This window comes from Cynocephalus volans, chromosome 11 (assembly GCF_027409185.1).
Source record: "Cynocephalus volans isolate mCynVol1 chromosome 11, mCynVol1.pri, whole genome shotgun sequence".
Classification (NCBI taxonomy): domain Eukaryota; kingdom Metazoa; phylum Chordata; class Mammalia; order Dermoptera; family Cynocephalidae; genus Cynocephalus; species Cynocephalus volans.
Window position 1 is genome coordinate 120,144,354 of NC_084470.1, and position 18,883 is coordinate 120,163,236.

The 18,883-nt window shown below is 51.6% G+C and overlaps 1 protein-coding gene across 1 annotated transcript; it reads left to right on the forward strand.

Annotated features, from left to right (window-relative positions):
• Window positions 1-785: 785 nt before the first annotated feature.
• On the forward strand, window positions 786-18,307 carry NUAK2 (NUAK family kinase 2). Its single transcript, XM_063114077.1, has 7 exons — window positions 786-1,134; window positions 9,713-9,833; window positions 12,380-12,531; window positions 12,888-12,953; window positions 14,781-14,900; window positions 15,441-15,573; window positions 16,142-18,307. The coding sequence occupies exons 1-7, from the start codon at window positions 889-891 to the stop codon at window positions 17,203-17,205; spliced, it is 1,902 nt and encodes a 633-aa protein (XP_062970147.1). The 5' UTR covers window positions 786-888; the 3' UTR covers window positions 17,206-18,307.
• Window positions 18,308-18,883: the final 576 nt, after the last annotated feature.

Sequence of the window (18,883 nt, forward strand, 5' to 3'; positions counted from 1 at the left end):
ACACAAGTTAAATAGCAGGAATGTAATACATGTTAAATACATGTATTTAATAATTCATTAAATACATTCATTAAATACAATAATTCATACATGAATAAATGTTTCCCTTTTGGCTCTCTCCTCCTCCTGTCAACGCTTCCTAAATTCCGCCACATCTTTAGCGATCCACTCAATCCTAGAAACCCTCTTGGATGCAGAGGCAAGAACTTTTCAAGACCACTGGATTCCAGGATCCAATTAAGGTGGATCTAACTGAAGACAAGTGAACTCAGGACCCTAGACCTGGAGTCTGCCTCTGTTCCATTCCATTCCGCTTTCTCCTTAATGGACTTAAAGAAGTGGTAAAGTGACTTTATAGATCTTTGGCTTGGGAGAAGCTAATTACTCAGGATGAGAAATGCTCGGGCGATCTTCGGCGCCCTCAGATGGCCGACTGAGAACACAGCACAATAGAACAACAGGTGGCTCTAATCGGGACCAACCGGCACTCAGAGTTAAGAGCAGTTCCAAGGTCCTCAAGCGAAGGCTCTAGTAGTAATCCCAAGCAGTCTACTAGTCCCCATTCCGGTCTCTCGGGCTCAGGTGGGCGGGACTCCATGAACACCTTTCCCAGCCACGCCGAGGGGAGGAGGCGGGGCCGTGGGCCCAAGCGAACCAATGCGGGCGGCCCTGGTGACGCGGCGCCGGCGAGCAGGCCAATGGGCGGCGGAGGGCGTGGCCAGGGACTCGGGCTCTGAGCGTTTATAACAACTTGGAATGCTGCGCTTTACTGCGCGCTCCGGGGCGGCGGCGGGTCTTCTGTGCCGGTGCGGGGCAGGTGCCCGGGCTCTAGCTCTCCCCGCGCAGCCGATTGCTACCCGCTCCGCTCTCGCTTCTCTCCTGCTCGCCATGGAGTCGTTGACTTTCTCCCGGCGCCCCGGACAGGCTTTCTCGGCCGCCGCCGCCCTGGCCACGGAGCTCTCCCGGCCCCTGACCGACGGGCTTATCAAGTCCCCCAAGCCCCTGATGAAGAAGCAGGCGGTGAAGCGGCACCACCACAAGCACAACCTGCGGCACCGCTACGAGTTCCTGGAGACCCTGGGCAAGGGCACCTACGGGAAGGTGAAGAAGGCGCGGGAGAGCTCGGGGCGCCTGGTGAGTGCGGCTCCCTCTCGCGGCGGCGGGCGGGCGGGCTCGGGGCTTGGCCGCCGGCGGGGAGTGAAGGAGGGTGGGCGGGGGCCTAGTGCATTGCTGGGTGGAGTTGCATGCAGTCTTTACCACGCTGAGATTGCGGGGGGCGGCGCTCATTGCAGATGTCTCTCTATGATTGTAAGGGCAACACCAGACCGCCTGTGATGATTGCCAAAGAAGTGAGTGGATAGTTGGCGCAGGTTGCGCCGAGGTCGAATAGTGTGTCCTGTCTTGGGATGAGAAGGCTCCCTAGAGGAAGTGGGGGTTAAGTTGAATTTTGCTTGGAACAGACTATTCAATAGAGCTGAATGGGAAGAGGCAGTAGAAGGCACCTGATCTTAATAGGAGTTTGATAAATATGTGTGTGGTCGAATGAATGAATGAGATATGGAATTCCTCAGCTCTTAAGAGTCTGGCAGCCCAGCATGCTATGGAGATCTGCAAAGGGGTGGGTTTGACACCTGGGTCCTTTCCAGCTCTAAGATTTAGGTGAAATTTCATTTTCATGGGTTTTTGATTCTGGAAAATGTTAAACCAGGCTCTGGTGCCAGGTCCACTGTGCCCCAAGATACCTTTGGGTTTGGGACCTTTTCAGGAACTTGTCCTGTTAATTTGGTGTGTGTGTGGTAGTCATAGTAATCTGTGTGACCTTTCATCTCTGTACTGTTTCCCCTTCTGCGAAACTGAAGAAAACACAACCTGCCTCACAAGCTGCTGTGAGGATTGAATAAGATACAAATGAGAATTTAAATCGTTCCTGACACATAAAACTTGCAGTGAGAACTGATATTTATATCTGGAAAGGCCAGCTCTGAAAGGGTGGCAAATTTGCCAAAAGTTCGCTAACAATGGTTCTCAGACTTGAATTTAAGGTGCATGGGAATCACCTGGGGTGCTTGTTCAAAATACTTATTTTCTGATTCCACTCCCAGAAGAATTTATTCTGAAGGTCTAGGATGGGGCCAAATAATCTGTATTTTAACAAGCCTTTTAGGCCAGGTGGTTTAGGGATTATGTTTTGCTGAATCCAGTTGCATTGTGAGGCTGTGTGTGTGTTTATGTGTGCGTGGCGGGGTGGGGGGGCATAGTTTGCCCTATTGGCTATGGCTGCAGTCGCCTCCCCAGATTTGTTTGCTTTTGCAGCTAGTAGCTGGTTTGAAATTCAAGAAGTCATTTCATTGGTGAAGGAGAGTGGATGTTGGAGAAAGGGGTGAATTATGGCCCCGTCAATAGGACCAAGTATGTTTTTCCTGCTAATGCCTGGCACAGTCCCCAGTTGCCCGCTGCCAGGTTACGGCTATTGGGCAATCATGTACTTCCTGGCTTTCCTTTTCTTTCTCTTTCTATAAAGTGTGAGAGCCCGGTGAGGCTCCAGGCTTGAGACTGCTGGGACCAGGCTTTGTCAGGGGCTTAGATGGAAAATAGTCGCTCGTGGCTTGTGCCTCGTGCCTCTTGTTGGGGGGAAGACAGGGTCGTGGAGACTGGGGTGGCCGAGAAACTGAGATTGAAGTTCAGAGATCCCATCAGGCTCTTGACCTGAGTCACTGTGTGGGGTGTGTGTGTGTGTGTGACAGAGAGAGAGAGAGAGAGTGTGTTTTCTCATTTGATTCTGGAGTTAGGTAAACCAGATTTCAGTTTTCAAACCTCAGTGAGTCTAGGCAGAGATTCCAGCTCTTATTATTACATTAGAACAGAGAGAATTCAGAAGACACTCCTGGCCTCATGCCTCTTGCTGTACGTAGGGAGCCAAGATCAGTAGGTGTGGAACCTGCTCTGAACCTGCTCTGGACCTCTCTGATCCACAGACTACCCAGTACTGCTGCCGGGAACTTGCTCAGGGTCTTCCTCCTTGGAGAACAGCTGCCTGCTGGGTAATGGCTTCTCAGTCCTGGAGCATTGCCCTCTTTCCACCCCACCCCCATCTTTACTTCTTGACTGTCTTCCCTGAAAAGAGACCTGATGCCTCAGAATACTTCAGTGGAGGTGGGGGTGGGGTGGGAGGGGGAGAACTGCCTTAGAACTCCCCACAAGTGAACTGAGATTGTTGGTGGGGACTAGATTCAGAGGAAAGCCTGCTGGGTGACTTCCATTCCAATTTTTTCTCCACCTTTCTAGCCCATTTCCCACTCCCAACCTGCCTAAATGGGATTATAAGGGGCCAGATGGGATTGTTCGGAGGGAGGGCAAGTGGATGAGACTAATGGCTTCTCTAGGAGGACATCAAAGGAAAAATAAATATTTGCTCTGGATCTTGGAAACATTCCTGGTACCCAAATGACATTTCCTCCTGTGATTCTTCCAGCTTCCCTGACCACCTCTCCCCTTAAAGAGAAAAACATGCTGGGGTCCCTGGCATGGTGGAGTCCACCAAAGACTTTGGGATGATCTGCATGGAAGTCTTTCCTCCAAGAGGTGCCATGAGGGAATGAGGGGAGTCCAAGTGGGTAGCGCTCTGGGTGGGGTGCTTTTTTCTCTTTTATAGATTAGATTGCTGCATAGGATTCCAAAATGTTTGGAAATGACTGAGGTGGTCCAATTCCTTCATTGAAAGAAGGGAAACTGAGGCCCAGAGATGTGGGGAGTGAATTATCCTGTGGTTGGTTAGTGGCGTGCAGGCAATGTCGGCTTCTGACTTGACCACCCCAGGACCCAGATGACCAAGTACTGAGTCTTAGACTGGGAGTTGGCCTTGAGATGAGCCCAGGCTTGCTTTGGTATACTTTGACATTCCAGCAGCTAGTTCCCGCTGCCTTTCCCAGTGCTCCAGGCAGTGCTTCAGGTGGGAAGAGTCATTAGGAACCAGCCCCCACCCCCCCACACACTGACTATGTAGAGGGAACCTGGGTGGGTGACCTACACTACATTCCTGGTCTTTAAACCTCATCAGGGAGGCTGCCTAGCTCAGAGTCAAGACTGCAAGGGTTCAAATCGTTACTCCATTACTTACTACTTGTGTGACCTCTCTGTACCTCATTTTCCTCATCTATAAAGTAGGGATCATAATCATTCCTACCTCATGGGATTCTCATAAGATTAAATAAGCTAATATATGTAAAGTGGTCAGCACGATGTCTGATACACCCAGTGTTATTATCCCAGCAAGGCTGGCATTGAACAAGCACTATCTTCTCTTTCCTGGCCTCCTTCCCCCCATCCTAGGTCTGTCCTGCCCTAAGCAAGAGTATGGATTGTGCTCAGCTTCCTTAACCCAATCCACTTTGGACTCTGTTCGTTCAAAGTCCTACTCTCTTCTTTGGCCCCAGCTCCAGAGGAGGACTCCCGCCTAGCCAGCTGCCAAAGGCTTGGTTGGTGGGACACTGCCCTCCCAGCTCCTCCTGCACCTGCCTACTCAGTGGCAGGGAGGGAGGCTGCAGGCAACTCTTGTCTCTGGGCTCCTGCCAAACCACACAAAAGGGCTGGGCAGGGAAGCTCCTTGCCCAGCAACCTGGCAGAGCGGGCTGGAGGGTGGCAGGGAGGGGCAGCACAGTATGGGGCTTGGGGTAGGTGGCTCAGACTCCCCTTAGAGCCCATTCCTGCTCCGTGCCTAGTTCTCTGGCAGGTTTGGTGGGATGGTGAGCAACCCCCAGGCTCATCCCCACTCTGTGCAGCCCAACGTCTCCTCCATTATCTAATTGGGTCATCCTCTAGCTCCTTGCCCCGCCTCCCAGACAGCAGCTGCTCTGTGAAAGCCAAAAAGGAGTCAAGGATCTTGGCTCCAACTCTGGGTGATAGCTATGACCAGAGATGCTCAGCTGGCACCCTCTCTTCCAGCACCTGGAACCAGCATCTCTGGATCTTCTTTTTCTAAGACCTTTCTACCATCCTCTCCTGAATCCAGATCATTCCAGTCTGCGTTCCTGGGAGAGTGGCATTGTTTACCCATTGAGCCTCAGCATCCACCTCCAGGCTGTTGGCAAAGGAGCCAGGCATGTTTGTATATCTGTATACATGGGGGTGGCTTGTGGTACCACACAACCCGGCCCAGGGCAAGATGTAGGGCATTCCCTTCTCCAGGCATGGGAGGCTGGCCAGGGCATCTCCAAGGAACTTTATCTTCTGAGATGGCAACTTCTCCGGGCAACACCCCTCCATTCTACATCCTGACTCTGTCTCGATGTGTTGGGGAACCTTGGCAAAGTCAGCACACCTTTCTGAACTTCAGTGTTTGCCATTTGCAAAACAGGATAGGAAATTTTCCCTGATGTCTTTCCAACGTGATGGCTGCAGGGGCAAGAGAATCACTGGACAGTATCAGTAGGAATCAGGAGGAATTATGCTCAGGCAGGTTAACATGGCCATAGTATGGGGTCTCTATCAATCCCCTTGTAACAATGCTAGCACCTCCTGACATAGTAGCAGGTAACTCATTTATGAAGAAGCTCATAAGAGAATGTTAGAGTTTGGAAAGGAGCTTAGAAATCCTGATGTGCTCGGGCCGAGCCCGTGGCGCACTCAGTAGAGTGCTGCGCTGGGAGCGCGGCGACGCTCCCGCCGCGGGTTCGGATCCTATATAGGAATGACCGGTGCACTCACTGGCTGAGTGCCGGTCACGAAAAAACGACAAAAAAAAAAAAAAAAAAAAAAGAAAAGAAAAAGAAAAAAATAAAGAAATCCTGATGTGCTAACTTGTGAATGGCTGCTTTCTTTCTGGCTTTTGCTCATATCTTTCTTTCTGCCTGAAATGCCCTTGTTGCCCCTCCCTATCCCACCTTCCTTGGCTTAGCAAACCTCCTTCAAGATCTAAAACAGTTTTCTCTCGGGGTTGGTTTTCCCTGCTCCTCCAGGCAAAGGAAGCTCTCTCTAGTGCTCCTGGAACCCTTGGCAGGCATGGACCTCACCTGCCACGTTTATCACACTAGACTGGAGTCGATTTAATTGCCAGTTCTCCCAGTTGACTGAGGGCCTTGGTGCAAGGACTGTCTAGTATTTGAATTCCTAACACCCAGCACAGTGCCAGGCACATAGTAGGCATTCAGCATATGTTTGGAGAATAAACGTCCTTTCATTTTTCAGATGAGGACATTAAAACTAGCCAGACCAGTTACCCAGATCATTTAAGTGACTTGTTTTCAGTTGCATAGCTCGATAGGGGCAAGTAAGGATTAGATACCCGTGCTCTGGATGCCACTCCACTAATCAGCTGTTCACGTTTACATGACCATCATTGGGCCTGGTTTTCTTCCCCCCTCTGAGTAGGGTGGTCATATAATGTGTTGCTTAAACTTTGATACTTTGGAGAGTAAAGGGGGAAATATTAATAATTATACCAGATGTCTCCAGGCATGTGGCCTTCTACCTCTGGGTGATCCATTAGCAATTCTTACCCTTTTCCTTAATTTTAGTCAGCTTATTTTTATTCTAGAGAATAGTTGCCCAACTGCCTTGCAGGTGAGAACAAAGGTCCCTAAAAATTAGTCCTTATAACCTAGGCTGACTCCACCCATGCCTGGGAAGAAGGGGAGAAAATCTTATCTGGTCCCATCAGTCAAAGATTAACCCAATGACTTAACCAATAAATACTTGTTTACTGGTGAACATAAATATCGTAAATAATTGTTGAAGCCTTTCTGTATGCTGAGTTCTGTCTAGGCCTGAGCTATTGCTGTATCTGATTTACTTTTACAGGCCAGCCAGCAGATAACTAGAGTCCTGTCCCGCGGGGCTGGGATAGGTTGGGGAGCAGTAGCCAAGCTCCACCAGGGCAGTGGTGATACATCACTCTTCTTGTCTGTCACCTGCTTGGGGACTGATGGAGGCCTGATAACATAACTTGTTTTCTTTTCTTCCTGGGAAGTGCCAGACAAGCTATAATCTCCTAGGACCTAATGTAGGTAAATGGGGGGTCCTTGACTTACCCCGTGAGGCCAGAGCATGAGCTTGCAGGAAGATGGAACTGTTCACTGATGGTTAACAATTCTGATTTAGAATTATAGGCTTCCAGAGTTGCAAGAGGTGGATCTTGGGATTCTACTTGTATACACTCTACTCATACAATGACTCCTACTAGCACCTCGAAGACCCCTTTCTTTTTTTGGAATCTTATTTCTTTTAGACCTTGTTATTTTTAGAGCTCTGCCCTCTAACCCTATGATGATTTAATCTCACTATCCTATATATTTGTGTGCACACAACTGTACATCCAAGATGTGCATAGTTTTTGCATATGTGTGCATCTTAAGCTATCAAATATTTTTGATTGTCTAGATATGTGATTTGTGTTTATATATGTTTTTACCATCTATGAATACACTTTTATGGACCCTTGTCTCTGAAATGCTCATAGAACTTTATCTATTGTCTGATTTTAGAAACAAAGAATTTTAGAAATAAAAGAACCAGTCCATAAAATCTCCCCTTCAAGGAGGGAAAGGGGTAGGGAGAAAGAGGTGTGTGGGAACGATGCTCCAGGGTGAATCCAGAGACAGGTGCCTCCTAGATGGAGGATTCAAACTCTCTACCCCCTTGCCCCCACCCCTTGCTCAATTCCAAGCCCAGGGATTTTTCTGCTTAGCTCAGTAGGGTGAGATGGATGGTTTGGAGCAGAAGGAGGGCAGCCCTTGGTCCCTTGCAGCTGCAGCCTGGGCCTCTTTAGCATCTTGTGGAGGAGGCCCCATGGTGACCATCCCTCCTGCCTGGCATTGTCCTACCCTCTCCTCTTTCACAGATGTGGCTCCAGGGGAGGAGTGGGGCGGAGGGCACGCCATCCCTGGCCCGTTGCCGGGGTGACCGGGCCAGGGCATTGTGAGCAGCTCTTCTTACGGGATTAGGGCTGTTCCGCATTCTTGTCTGATGGGGAACACAGGCTGTCCCTGCGAGCCAAGCGAGCCGGAAGCCATTGTCTGCCTCCAGAGCCCTGTGAAAGGGTGGATTAGAGGCCCCTCCCTTCAAACTGAAGTTTCCTTTTTTCTGTTTCCCTTTGAATCTTGGGGGGGGGGGGGGGCGGGCAAACCCTCCTGGGAAATTGAATGAGGAGCTGTTTACCCCGGTCTGCATCTTCAGATTTCTCATAACTTGCCTATCTCCTATGCAGAGGAAGTCTCGTATTTATTACTTGTGTCCTTGGACAGGGCTTGCCAGGAACTGATGGGCCCGTGACACCCCACCCCCACCCAATGCCAGCAGCACAGCCCCCGAGTGCCCCATGGCATTTGTAGGGCTCTTTTCACAGAATGAAAGCAGGAAAACCCTTCAGACGTCTTAGCTCAACCTGTTTATTTCAGAGAAAAGAGGAGGTAAGACTCGCCCGTGGGGACAGCAACAGAACCTGGAGAACCCCAGTCCCTGACTCAGGCAGTGTCTGTCGCACACACACACTGACCCTGCCTGTGTTACTCTCCCCTTTCCAGTCACCATGTCTGGTGCATTGTCCAGGAGCAGCTGCCAAGTGGCACAGAGAGAGACGCAGCGCCTCCTGGAGCTGGGAGGGCGCTGCCTTGCTCTACCTTCCTGAACCCCCACACATACCAGCCAGCAGGGTTAATCCTTATCTGGTGTGTTTTACCTTTCTGCACCAAGATAGCAAGGCCCCGAGGACTGTTTAACTGTCTAGTTGTTTGTTTGGTGCTGGGGGAGGGACATTCCTTACCTGGACTGCAGAGACTGGTGTTTGGTTTCGTTTGTTTTTCATAATTTTGCGGGGCATTTTTTAAACATTGTGATAAAATATGTATCATATAAAATTACCATTTTAACCATTCTGAGTGTACAATAGCATTATGTATGTTCACATCATTGTAAACCAATCTCCGGAACGCTTTTCATCTTGCAAAACCAATCTCCGGAACACTTTCCATCTTGCAAAACCAATCTCCAGAATGCCTTTCATCTTGCAAAACTTGTATCCATTGAGCAACAACTCCTGGTCCCCCGTCCCCAGTCTCTGGCAGCCACCATCCTACTTTCTGTCTTTATGGATTTGACTACCCTGAGTATTGCATATAAGTAAAATTATACAATATTTGTCCCTAATGTTTTCAAGGTTGATCCATGTTGTGCCAATTAGTGACCGTATGACTTTGAGCAAGTCATTTAACCTCTCTGGGTTCCAGTTTCCACACCTGTAAATGGGTATGATAATGCTCTCTGGGCCTACTTACCAGGGTTATATGAAGCCCAGTCCATTTACTAATGCAACAAACAGTTTATTCAATGCCTGTTGTGTGCTGGGCACTGTGCTCAGCATCAAGGATCCAGCCATGAGCAAAACAGGCCCAAACCTTGTCTTCATGGTGCAGTATGGTGAATTTGCTTTGTAAATCTCAAAGCATCAGCCTTACGAATGCAGTTGTTACCTTTCTGTTCATATGAATAAGGAGGTGACTGGCCCATCCTCCTTCCTGCTGCAGTTCTAGAGAAGGTGTTCACCAGCCTCTCTGCCACCTACCCTGGTGAAGGATGGAGTGGCTTCTCTGCAAGGGATGCACCCTGTGGCCTTTGTAGCAGCTGCAGGCAGACTACCAAGGCCTGGGCCCCCAGAGTATCCTCAAGGATGCCGTTACCTGCCAGACCTTTCTCCTCACTCTCCTGCATTCTCTATTCCCAGGTGGCCATCAAGTCCATCCGGAAAGATAAAATCAAAGATGAGCAAGATTTGATGCACATACGTCGGGAGATTGAGATCATGTCGTCACTCAACCACCCCCACATCATCACCATCCATGAAGGTACAGAGGCGAGGCATTGAAAGCTGAGCATCAGGGTTCTCTCTCTCTCTCTCTCTCTCTCTCTCTCTCTCTGTGTGTGTGTGTGTGTGTGTGTGTGTGTGTGTGTGTGTGTGTGTGTGTGTGTGTGTGTGTGTGTGTGTGTAGGAGAAGTCAGAACGGATGACACAAAGAAGTAAAAAAGACACAGGCTTTAGAGTTGGGCTAAAGCTGGATTGAAGCACAGCTGTATGACTTTGGACAACTCATCTGATTTAGTGTCTGGGCCTCAGTTCCTCATTTATAAAATGGGATAATCCCACTTACGTCACAGTGGTTGATGGCAAAGATCAAACCGAATAATGTGACCAAGTGCTCTGCTCATGGGAGGTACTCAAGGAATTGCAGGCTTTTTTGTTGATATTGTTAGGTTTTCTGTATGTAGACCTGCACCTGCCTCAGGTGCATGGCTGCTGTTCTCCTTGCATCCCCAGGACAAGGCCTCCCAGGGTCTGACCCGTGTTCTGAATCATTCCTGCCATGGGGCTGGCTCCTACCTCTCTCTGTTGCTCTCAGCCTCTCTCTGACATCACTGCTGGCTTTGCCACTGCACCTGCCCTCTTCCCTGTGACCCAGACAACAAAATGAGCAAGACAAGGTGACAAGGGAAAGAGGGGGAGCACCCTCCCACACACACCTGTCTGGTTCGAGCCTTTACATAATGTCAGTTAAATGGAAAACAAGGGATAGCAGCAGCAGCTGGGAGGGAAGGGAGCCTGTGGCTTTGCCTCCGCCTGAATATTCCTGGTAGGAAAAAACAGAGAAGTCTCCACTTTTGGAGACTTAGGAAGATTAAAGACAGAGCCACTGACATGGCCCTGTGGTCTGAGCCTCTCCCTTGAGGAGCCCAGGCAAGTGGCTGAGAAGGCTAATTGTATCTCTGTGTACTTCCCTCAGGGAAGAGTGGGCAGATGGCATAGTGTTGGTTAAGCCAGGCTGAGCTTGCTGTTCGGGCAATGAGTGCGTCTTGTGTGTGTGTGAATTCTCCCCCACACCCATATCTCCAACTGGGTCTGGGTCCTGAGCTCTGAAACTCAGGATGTGGCTTCCCCCGGACCTTCAGATTTGACAGACATAGGGGCATCACTGTTACTGTGTGTCTGCAAGTGCCCCCCAGATTCATCCCCATCCCTCTACAGGCTTCAGAGGGAATGGGCTTGGGGAGGCTTTAGTCCTGGGAACTGGCCTCCAACCGAGCTGCTTTCCAGAATGTGCCCTGGCTGGCTGTCAGCCCACAATTTCATGGCACAAAGGTTGCATGCACCCCTGCAGAGGTATTGAGAACTACAGGGGTGAAGTCCCAGACAGGTACTCCCAGGAGGCTGGGCCACTATGGATCTCATGTTCTCCCGGGAAAAAAAGCACAGTTCTCCTGGCCATGTATTCGATTGCCTGGGACTTCTCTCGGGAGAAGCCTCCTCCCTCAGATCCTTCTCAGAGGACAGACAGCAACAGCTCTGGAGCTGGCCAAGCAAGCCAAACCCATAGGATCCCTTTCACACAAAAATGCAATGTCATGGATATACGTGTTCTGACACACACCCAACTGAAGGGCCAGTTTTATTGAACCAGCTGCTTCCTACTTTTCCAAGGGGCTGGAGCTGGGACAAGGCCTAAGGTGTCAAGAAGGCCTCTCCTACACATGGAGATGAGCCAGCTGGGATCCGTTGACTGCCAGGAACCCAGCCAGTTGGTTAATTACCAAAGATGTATTGATTGCTTCTGTTTCTGTGTATGAGGCCTTATGCATTGTGGCCCTGGCCTGGATACTCTAAACAGGAACTCAAAGAGGGTAGGGATAGTGAATATCTCAGCTCTCCACGGTTGGTGTACTTTATAGTTTATAATCCACTTTTTTATACTTTTATTCCTCCTCTGATCCTCAAGGCAGGCATTATTATTGGCATTATTTTTTATTTTATGCATGAGGATACTGATTATAAATATAACAGTAGGTACCATTTATCACGTGCTTGCTTTAGGTCAGACCCTATACTAGCTTGCTTAGCCAGCCCTGGAGCTATCACTGATTTTTTTATCTGTTTCTCACCCCAGCCCTGTGAGGTCGCCATTATTATTGCAGTTTTCAAATGAGGAAACTGAGGCACAGTGGTTGATTAACTTGTACAAGACCACTCAGCAATCCTGCATTCTTAATGATGTATATAGAAGAGATTTGTCCCAGGTCACAAGGTGAAAAAGTACCAGGTTCTGAACCAAAGAGCCTGGCCTTTCATTCTCATCCAGTGATGTTTCTGCCTTCCTGGGAGTTTGCAGGGTAGTTTTCAGAATCCCCCAAACCCTGATCTTCCAGGGGAGAGAGGGCAAGCCATGCTATTGGCCTTAACTCACTGCTCCTAGAAGAAGCTGACAGCTTCAAAGGCCCTTCTCCAGCCTTTAGTCACCACCCTGTGCCCTGTCTGGTTAGGGGCCAGAGAGGAGTGTGTGACCCCCGGTGGGGAGCAGCACGCTCTGGAAGGGCCTGACGTCCCCCGCCTTGCTCTGCCCAGTGTTTGAGAACAGCAGCAAGATCGTGATCATCATGGAGTACGCCAGCCAGGGTGACCTGTATGACTACATCAGCGAGCGGCAGCGGCTCAGTGAGTGTGAAGCCCGGCATTTCTTCCGGCAGATCGTCTCTGCCGTGCACTACTGCCACCAGGTGAGCACCCCCCTGCCCCAGCCATGTTCCGAGGGGGTGGCCCCTGGGGCTCTGGGGCTGGTTTGGACCAGAGAGATTCTATGACTTGTCCAGGATCACACAGGGAGACAGAAGCAGAGGTAAGACCGTCTGGACTCTTAGACAAGGAAATAAATGTCGGCATCTCTGGCTTTGAGTCTCATGGCCAGGGATGGAAGGGCCAGTGATTTCTTGCACTATGTACCAGTGCACATTGGTATTGCAGCCTCCCTGCACTCAACCCCAGCTGAGTGCCTTTGTGTTTACCTCCCTGTCCAGGCTAGGCCCCTTCCCTTCCCTGGTGACCTTGCTCTGATTCTCCTCCCTCCCTCTTTCAGAATGGAGTTGTCCACAGGGATCTTAAGCTGGAGAACATCCTCTTAGATGCCAATGGAAATATCAAGGTGAGCCCCACTTCTTGTTTCCAGAAGTTTCCTCACCCCACCCTAGCTTTTCTGCACTGGGTTCTGGAAGGAGCAGAGCAAAGCTGAGATTATACGTTGGTACTGGTGGGAGCCTCAGCCATCATCCATTCCAACACTTCATTTTATGGGCGGAGAACTGAGGCCTCAGGATGAGGGTGACTTGCACAAGGTCACATAGCTAGCCAGTGGCTGAGCCTGGGCTAGAACCAAGGTCTTCTGGCTCCCAGACCAGTGCTCTTTGGAGGTCACAAGGCTAATGGGAGCCTAGATCTAGGGCTAGCTTTTGCTCACACCCTTGGCCCTGACAGGGAGAGGGCCACAGCCTGAGTTCTTCTGCCCACCTGAGTGCATATACACACATGTGCACACTTATATCTGCTACAATTAGGTAGCTCTTTGGCACCATTTCCCACAGAACAAGCACTCCAGCACCAGCTTCGTGCTTCCCGCAGCTGCTGGGTTCCCATACTTAAGTAGTTAAATTTAGGTCAGTCAAGAGAAGTTTATGTTGATGTGATAAACTCAGACCTCAGGGCTGGAAGAGGAAGATGTCAAGAGCTGGTTCAGGCAGGGAGGGTAGTCTCTGCAGGCCCCTGGGAGGGTAACTCTGCACTCTGACCCTCTTCAGAATCTCCCTGAATTCAGGACATAGACTCTCCCGGTGGCTCCTGACCTGTGCCCCGAGGCACCCTGGTACTGAGGCCATTCCCCTTACCAGCCAGTTCCTGGAGCAGGTGTGGCTTTCTCTGATGCTGACCAGAGGGAGGGAAGCTAGAGCCAATAAATCCACATGACCAGGACAGGCACGCACTTTCATATTGATACTAATCATATGCCTCATTATGGGCTTTGACTAGCAACCACTTGATAAGAGGCCAATAAAACCATAAACTGAGGAGCCAGAGATTCGTAAACAGCTCCTCCCTGGACACACACAACCCTCTGATGGGGTGAAGAGGTGGGGAGCCACAGGGCACCAGCCTCAGCCTCCGTGTGAAGACAGGGGAGAAACAGTCTCTCCAGGGAGCAAGAGTGGAGCCTCTCAAGCCCTTAGTATCACATGGCTCAAAGAGTCCTGAGAGATCCCTTCTCCTGGGCTATCACCATAGTCCTCACCGGTGCTTCTTAACTATACCGTGCTGACCCCAGGCTGTTGCCATCAAGTTCTGCCCAGGCATGGGCAGAGATGAGCCCTTGCTAGGAAAGGCAGCTCAAGCCTGGCATGGTGAATCGGTAATGGGGCTTGCTTGCTTTTGAGGGCTGTGGTGTTGGCATGAGAAGTTGGCTGTCCCCTCCATCTGGTTGACCATCCTTCTAGTCAATAAGTGTCCATTGAGCCTCATCCAGGGTCCCACCTGTGCTAGGAGCTGCAGGATCAGCGGGGGCAGGGAGGTCAGCATGGGAGTGTACAGGCTGGCTGGGAGGCAGAAGTGACAAGCAGGACCTCCAGGGGGCTTCATAGGAGAAGGAGGTCTCGGGACAGTGGAAGGCTTCCTGGGGAGGTGGGCTTGCTGGATCAGGAGGATGTGCAGATGTCAGAGAGAGCATCCCAGGAGTGGAAATACAGTGTGAGCAAAGGGCCAGGGGAACAGTGAAGATCTTGGAGCCCTCACAGTCCTCTGCCATGGCTCTTTTTTCCAGGGCCTGAGCTGCACTGACAGTGCCCCATAGGGGGAAAGATCTGGGGACTCTTTCTCTCCTGCTGGGGTCTGGGATTCCCCAGGGTCTGGAGAGGGGCAGGCTGAGAGCTGCAGAACAACGCAGGCCCTGGTATGACCCATGTCCTTGTTTGCCCCAATCCTGCAGATTGCTGACTTTGGCCTCTCCAACCTCTACCACCAAGGCAAGTTCCTGCAGACGTTCTGTGGGAGCCCGCTCTATGCCTCACCTGAGATCGTCAACGGGAAGCCCTACACGGGTCCAGAGGTAAGTGGCCTCCCTCCTCTGCCAGCCTGCCTCAGTCATTTGCTATGACTTTAGATCCTGTGAGACAGATGGGCTGGTTTTCTAGTTACTTCCTTTTTCAGAGCACAAACCTCAGGACCCCAAAGTGAGTTGCCAGGCCTCTTGCTAGGAATGGTGAAACTGAAACTAGAACTTAGGTCTCCTGACTGCCAGCTTGTCCTCTGCCCCCATCACCTTCCTTGTTCCCATCTCCTTTCCTGGCACCCAATCCAGCCTCCTGGAGTGATGAAGAGATGGTGTCTGTCATAACCACCCTACCCTGGTGCAGAAGGGATGACCTGGCTACTGCTCTTGTGCTGGTGGCTGTCCCTCCCGGGGGCCTCAGCCCCTTCTTCAGTACCCCTCCTTTGCCCCTGAGTACGAGAGGGTGGTCCGCAGATGCCCTGTCCTCCCTCCAAGTTCTCCAGTGTGTACCCTTTTCTTCTCTGGTATTGGTGGTGAGGCTGGCAGCCCTCCAGCCTGTGGCATATGGGCATCCTTGCTGACCCGCCTCTCTTGCAGGTGGACAGCTGGTCCCTGGGTGTTCTCCTCTACATCCTGGTGCATGGCACCATGCCTTTTGACGGACAGGACCATAAGACTCTGGTGAAACAGATCAGCAGCGGGGCCTACCGAGAGCCGCCTAAACCCTCTGGTGAGTGACAGATGTGGGTGTCCTCCAGGCCTGGGGCAGGAATTAAACAGTGGTACTAAGGTAAAGAGGGCAACAGGCCATGGTGACTCACAGTAGATTAGGGTACCCACCCCTGTCATCTCTTCCTTCCCATGTGCGCTTGCTTGATCACATTTGGGAAGTGCTTCCTAAAGTCTCACTTAGAAACTTTTTGCTACAATTGTCTCATTTCCTATAGTTTTTGTCCTTATCCTCAGAAATCTTTTTATCCTTTCACCTGTGATATAGAAGGTAGGAAGAAGGAACTGAGAGCCTTAGTTTACCCTCGAGCAAGTCCCTTCCCTCTTCTGTAGAGAAGAAGAGAATGCACACTAACACACAAACAAGGGCAAATGAGGGGGTCACAGTCCTGCAGGGTCCTGGGGAGCTGGCCTGGACTGTGGCATGTATGGAGCCCTGGGTGGGAGTGGACACAGCTGACCCAGGAGGGAGCAGCATCTTAGCTCAAATGGGGGTGAGCCAGTGAGAGGGGACGGTGGGTGCCACTCTCGCAGCTGCCACACTGAAGCCCTTGCCTGTTATCTTCTAGATGCCTGCGGCCTCATCCGGTGGCTGTTAATGGTGAACCCCACCCGCCGGGCCACCCTGGAGGATGTGGCCTGTCACTGGTGGGTCAACTGGGGCTATGCCACCCGCGTGGGGGAGCAGGAGGCTCTGCGGGAGGGTGGGCACCCTGGCAGCGACTTCGTCCGGGCCTCGGTGGCTGACTGGCTCCGGCGCTCGTCCCGTCCCCTCCTGGAGAACGGGGCCAAGGTGTGCAGCTTCTTCAAGCAGCACGCGCCGGGCGGTGGGAGCGCCGCCCCTGGCCTGGAGCGCCAGCATTCGCTCAAGAAGTCCCGCAAGGAGAATGACATGGCCCAGTCTCTCCAGGGTGACCCAGCCGACGACTCCTCCCCTCGCCCTGGCAAGAGCAACCTCAAGCTGCCAAAGGGGATTCTCAAGAAGAAGGCGTTGCCCTCGGAGGGGGCAAAAGAAGACCCTCAGGAACCCAGCCTTGTCCCTGCGAGCCCAGGGCAGGCTGGCCCCCTGCTCCCCAAGAAGGGCATCCTCAAGAAATCTCAGCAGCGCGAGTCTGGCTACTACTCCTCTCCTGAGCCCAGTGAGTCTGGGGAGCTCTTGGATGCAGGGGACGTGTTTGTGAGTGAAGACCCCACAAAGCAGAAGCCACCCCAAGCCTCGGGGCTGCTCCTCCGTCGCAAGGGCATTCTCAAACTCAACGGCAAGTTCTCCCGCACCGCCCTGGAGCTCACAGCCCCTGTCACCTTTGGCTCCTTGGATGAACTGGCCACACCTCGCCCCCCAGCCCGGGCCAGCCGTCCCTCAGGGGCTGTGAGCAAGGACAGCATTCTGTCCTCTGAGTCCTTTGACCAGCTGGACTTGCCTGAACGGCTCCCCGAGCCCCCACTTCGGGGCTGTGTATCTGTGGACAACCTCATGGGGCTTGACGAGCCCCCCACAGAAGACCCTGGAAGCTGCCTGAGGCGCTGGCGGCAGGATCCCCTTGGGGGGGATAGCTGTTTTTCCCTGACAGACTGCCAGGAGGTGACAGAGACCTACCGACAGGCACTGGGGGTCTGCTCAAAGCTCAGTTGAGGGTGGAGGGTATTCCCCGGCTGGGCAGACTCTGCACCCCGAGGGGAGAGTGCCTTCTCCCCTGCCCCCCAGGACCAGCGTCCCAGCTCAGAAGGCTAAGATGGTTTGCAAGGGAGCCCTGGGGAGGATGTGGGAAATGGGCAAATGGAATTTGCCCAGGGTTCATGTCTTTGGCCCTAGTGAACCAAGAAGATAATAGAGGGGGAAAGACTAAAGGAGTGGGGGAATGGGAAGGCCTGTGGCCAGTCCAGATAGCCTGTTTCTTGTACACATGATGGGGCTGCAGAGCCCTGGAAAGAGCCTCTGTCAGTGCCTATCTCCTTTATTGCCATGAACAAGTCATGCACGGTGCCTTGCAAGGACAGCCCCTTCCCTACTCATTCCCTGCCAAAGTGGTGATGGACTGTCTTCACACACACCCCTCCCCATCAACCACTAGAACTGGAATATGTGACACCTCTGATGTGCCTGGGGTGTCCTGGGAATGGTCTGGATTAACCCTTCCTTATTTATCCCAGGAATGAGAGAACACAAGCTCTGTTCCTCAAAGGTTCTCTCCCCTTCCCCATCCTCCAAACCAGGCCTGAGCCTCCTGGAGTCGCTGCTATGAATCTAAAAGACTTGAAAAGGCTCAGGCTGCTAATGGACTTCATCTCAAAGGGCCCAGACTTCTCTGGACCCCACCTTGGACCTCAAAGACTGGGAACGTGTGCCTCTAAGCTGCTCCTGAAGTCTAGTCTATGGATGTGTCTGTTTCTCGGGGCTTTCAGGTCTCTAGAATGACCTTATTTATTTTTATGTTCTTAACTCTGTGTTTTAAAAAAGTGAATCTTGCTGTTTTCAATAATGTGAATGGTGTGTTCTGGGGAATCCACTATGACATCTAAGTTTTGTCTAAAGAGATTTCTGCAATGATTCCGCACTGATCATGGGGTAAGGGTGATCTTTTGCAAATCCACATGCTCCATTGCACCGTCTGGAGATGAGTCTCTGGTTCCGCTCACTCCACACCCCAATTCGGTCTACCTGACAGTCCCTCTTCCTTTCCTCTATAGCCAGGGAGAACTGCTCCATTAAAACCAGCATGGTGACTGGAAAACAGCCTTCGTTGTTCTCTTTGCAGGGGGGAGGTACAGGTCTTTGAGACTTCTCTTAATACACATCCCCCCTGGGCTGCCAGGGGTGGGAAACAGGGAAACTGCTTAATCAAAACAAAACCAAAAACGCTGAGCTCTTAGCTCTGTAAGGTGCCACGTTATACCTGCATCAATAGTTCTGGTCTGACCCTATTAAGCACGCAGGTGGGAAGGCCCTGGTTCCAGGGTCTCACTTTGCTCTTCCTGCCTTTAGCACTGCGGGAAGAACAGGGTTTGGTAGATTGTCCGGCCCCACCCCCCACCGTTTTCTCCTTTGCCACCCTTTCCTCCATCAGCCTGAAGCCCTGCCCCCTGCTGCTAGAAGACACCCCCATAGCCTTTATTCTCTCCCTCCAAAGAAATCTTTCCTTCAGTGCTGGGCAGCTTCTCTGCCCTCCGCCCCCACAGCCAGACTCCTAGAGGAAGTAAAGAATGCCTGGAATGTCCACCCCCTCTCAGAGGCCAGCCCCCTCAGCCTCCTGCAGAGCATTCCCCACACGCCTGCTCCATTGAGAAAGTCCCAGGCTCCCAAGGCTGGGATG

Excerpts from the sequence above, each read along its gene's own strand:
- NUAK2 (XM_063114077.1), top strand. The coding sequence starts at position 889 with ATGGAGTCGTTGACTTTCTCCCGGCGCCCCGGACAGGCTTTCTCGGCC. Across the intron at positions 12,954-14,780 it reads ATGCCAATGGAAATATCAAG|ATTGCTGACTTTGGCCTCTC; the intron begins GTGAGCCCCACT and ends CCAATCCTGCAG. Across the intron at positions 15,574-16,141 it reads AGAGCCGCCTAAACCCTCTG|ATGCCTGCGGCCTCATCCGG; the intron begins GTGAGTGACAGA and ends GTTATCTTCTAG.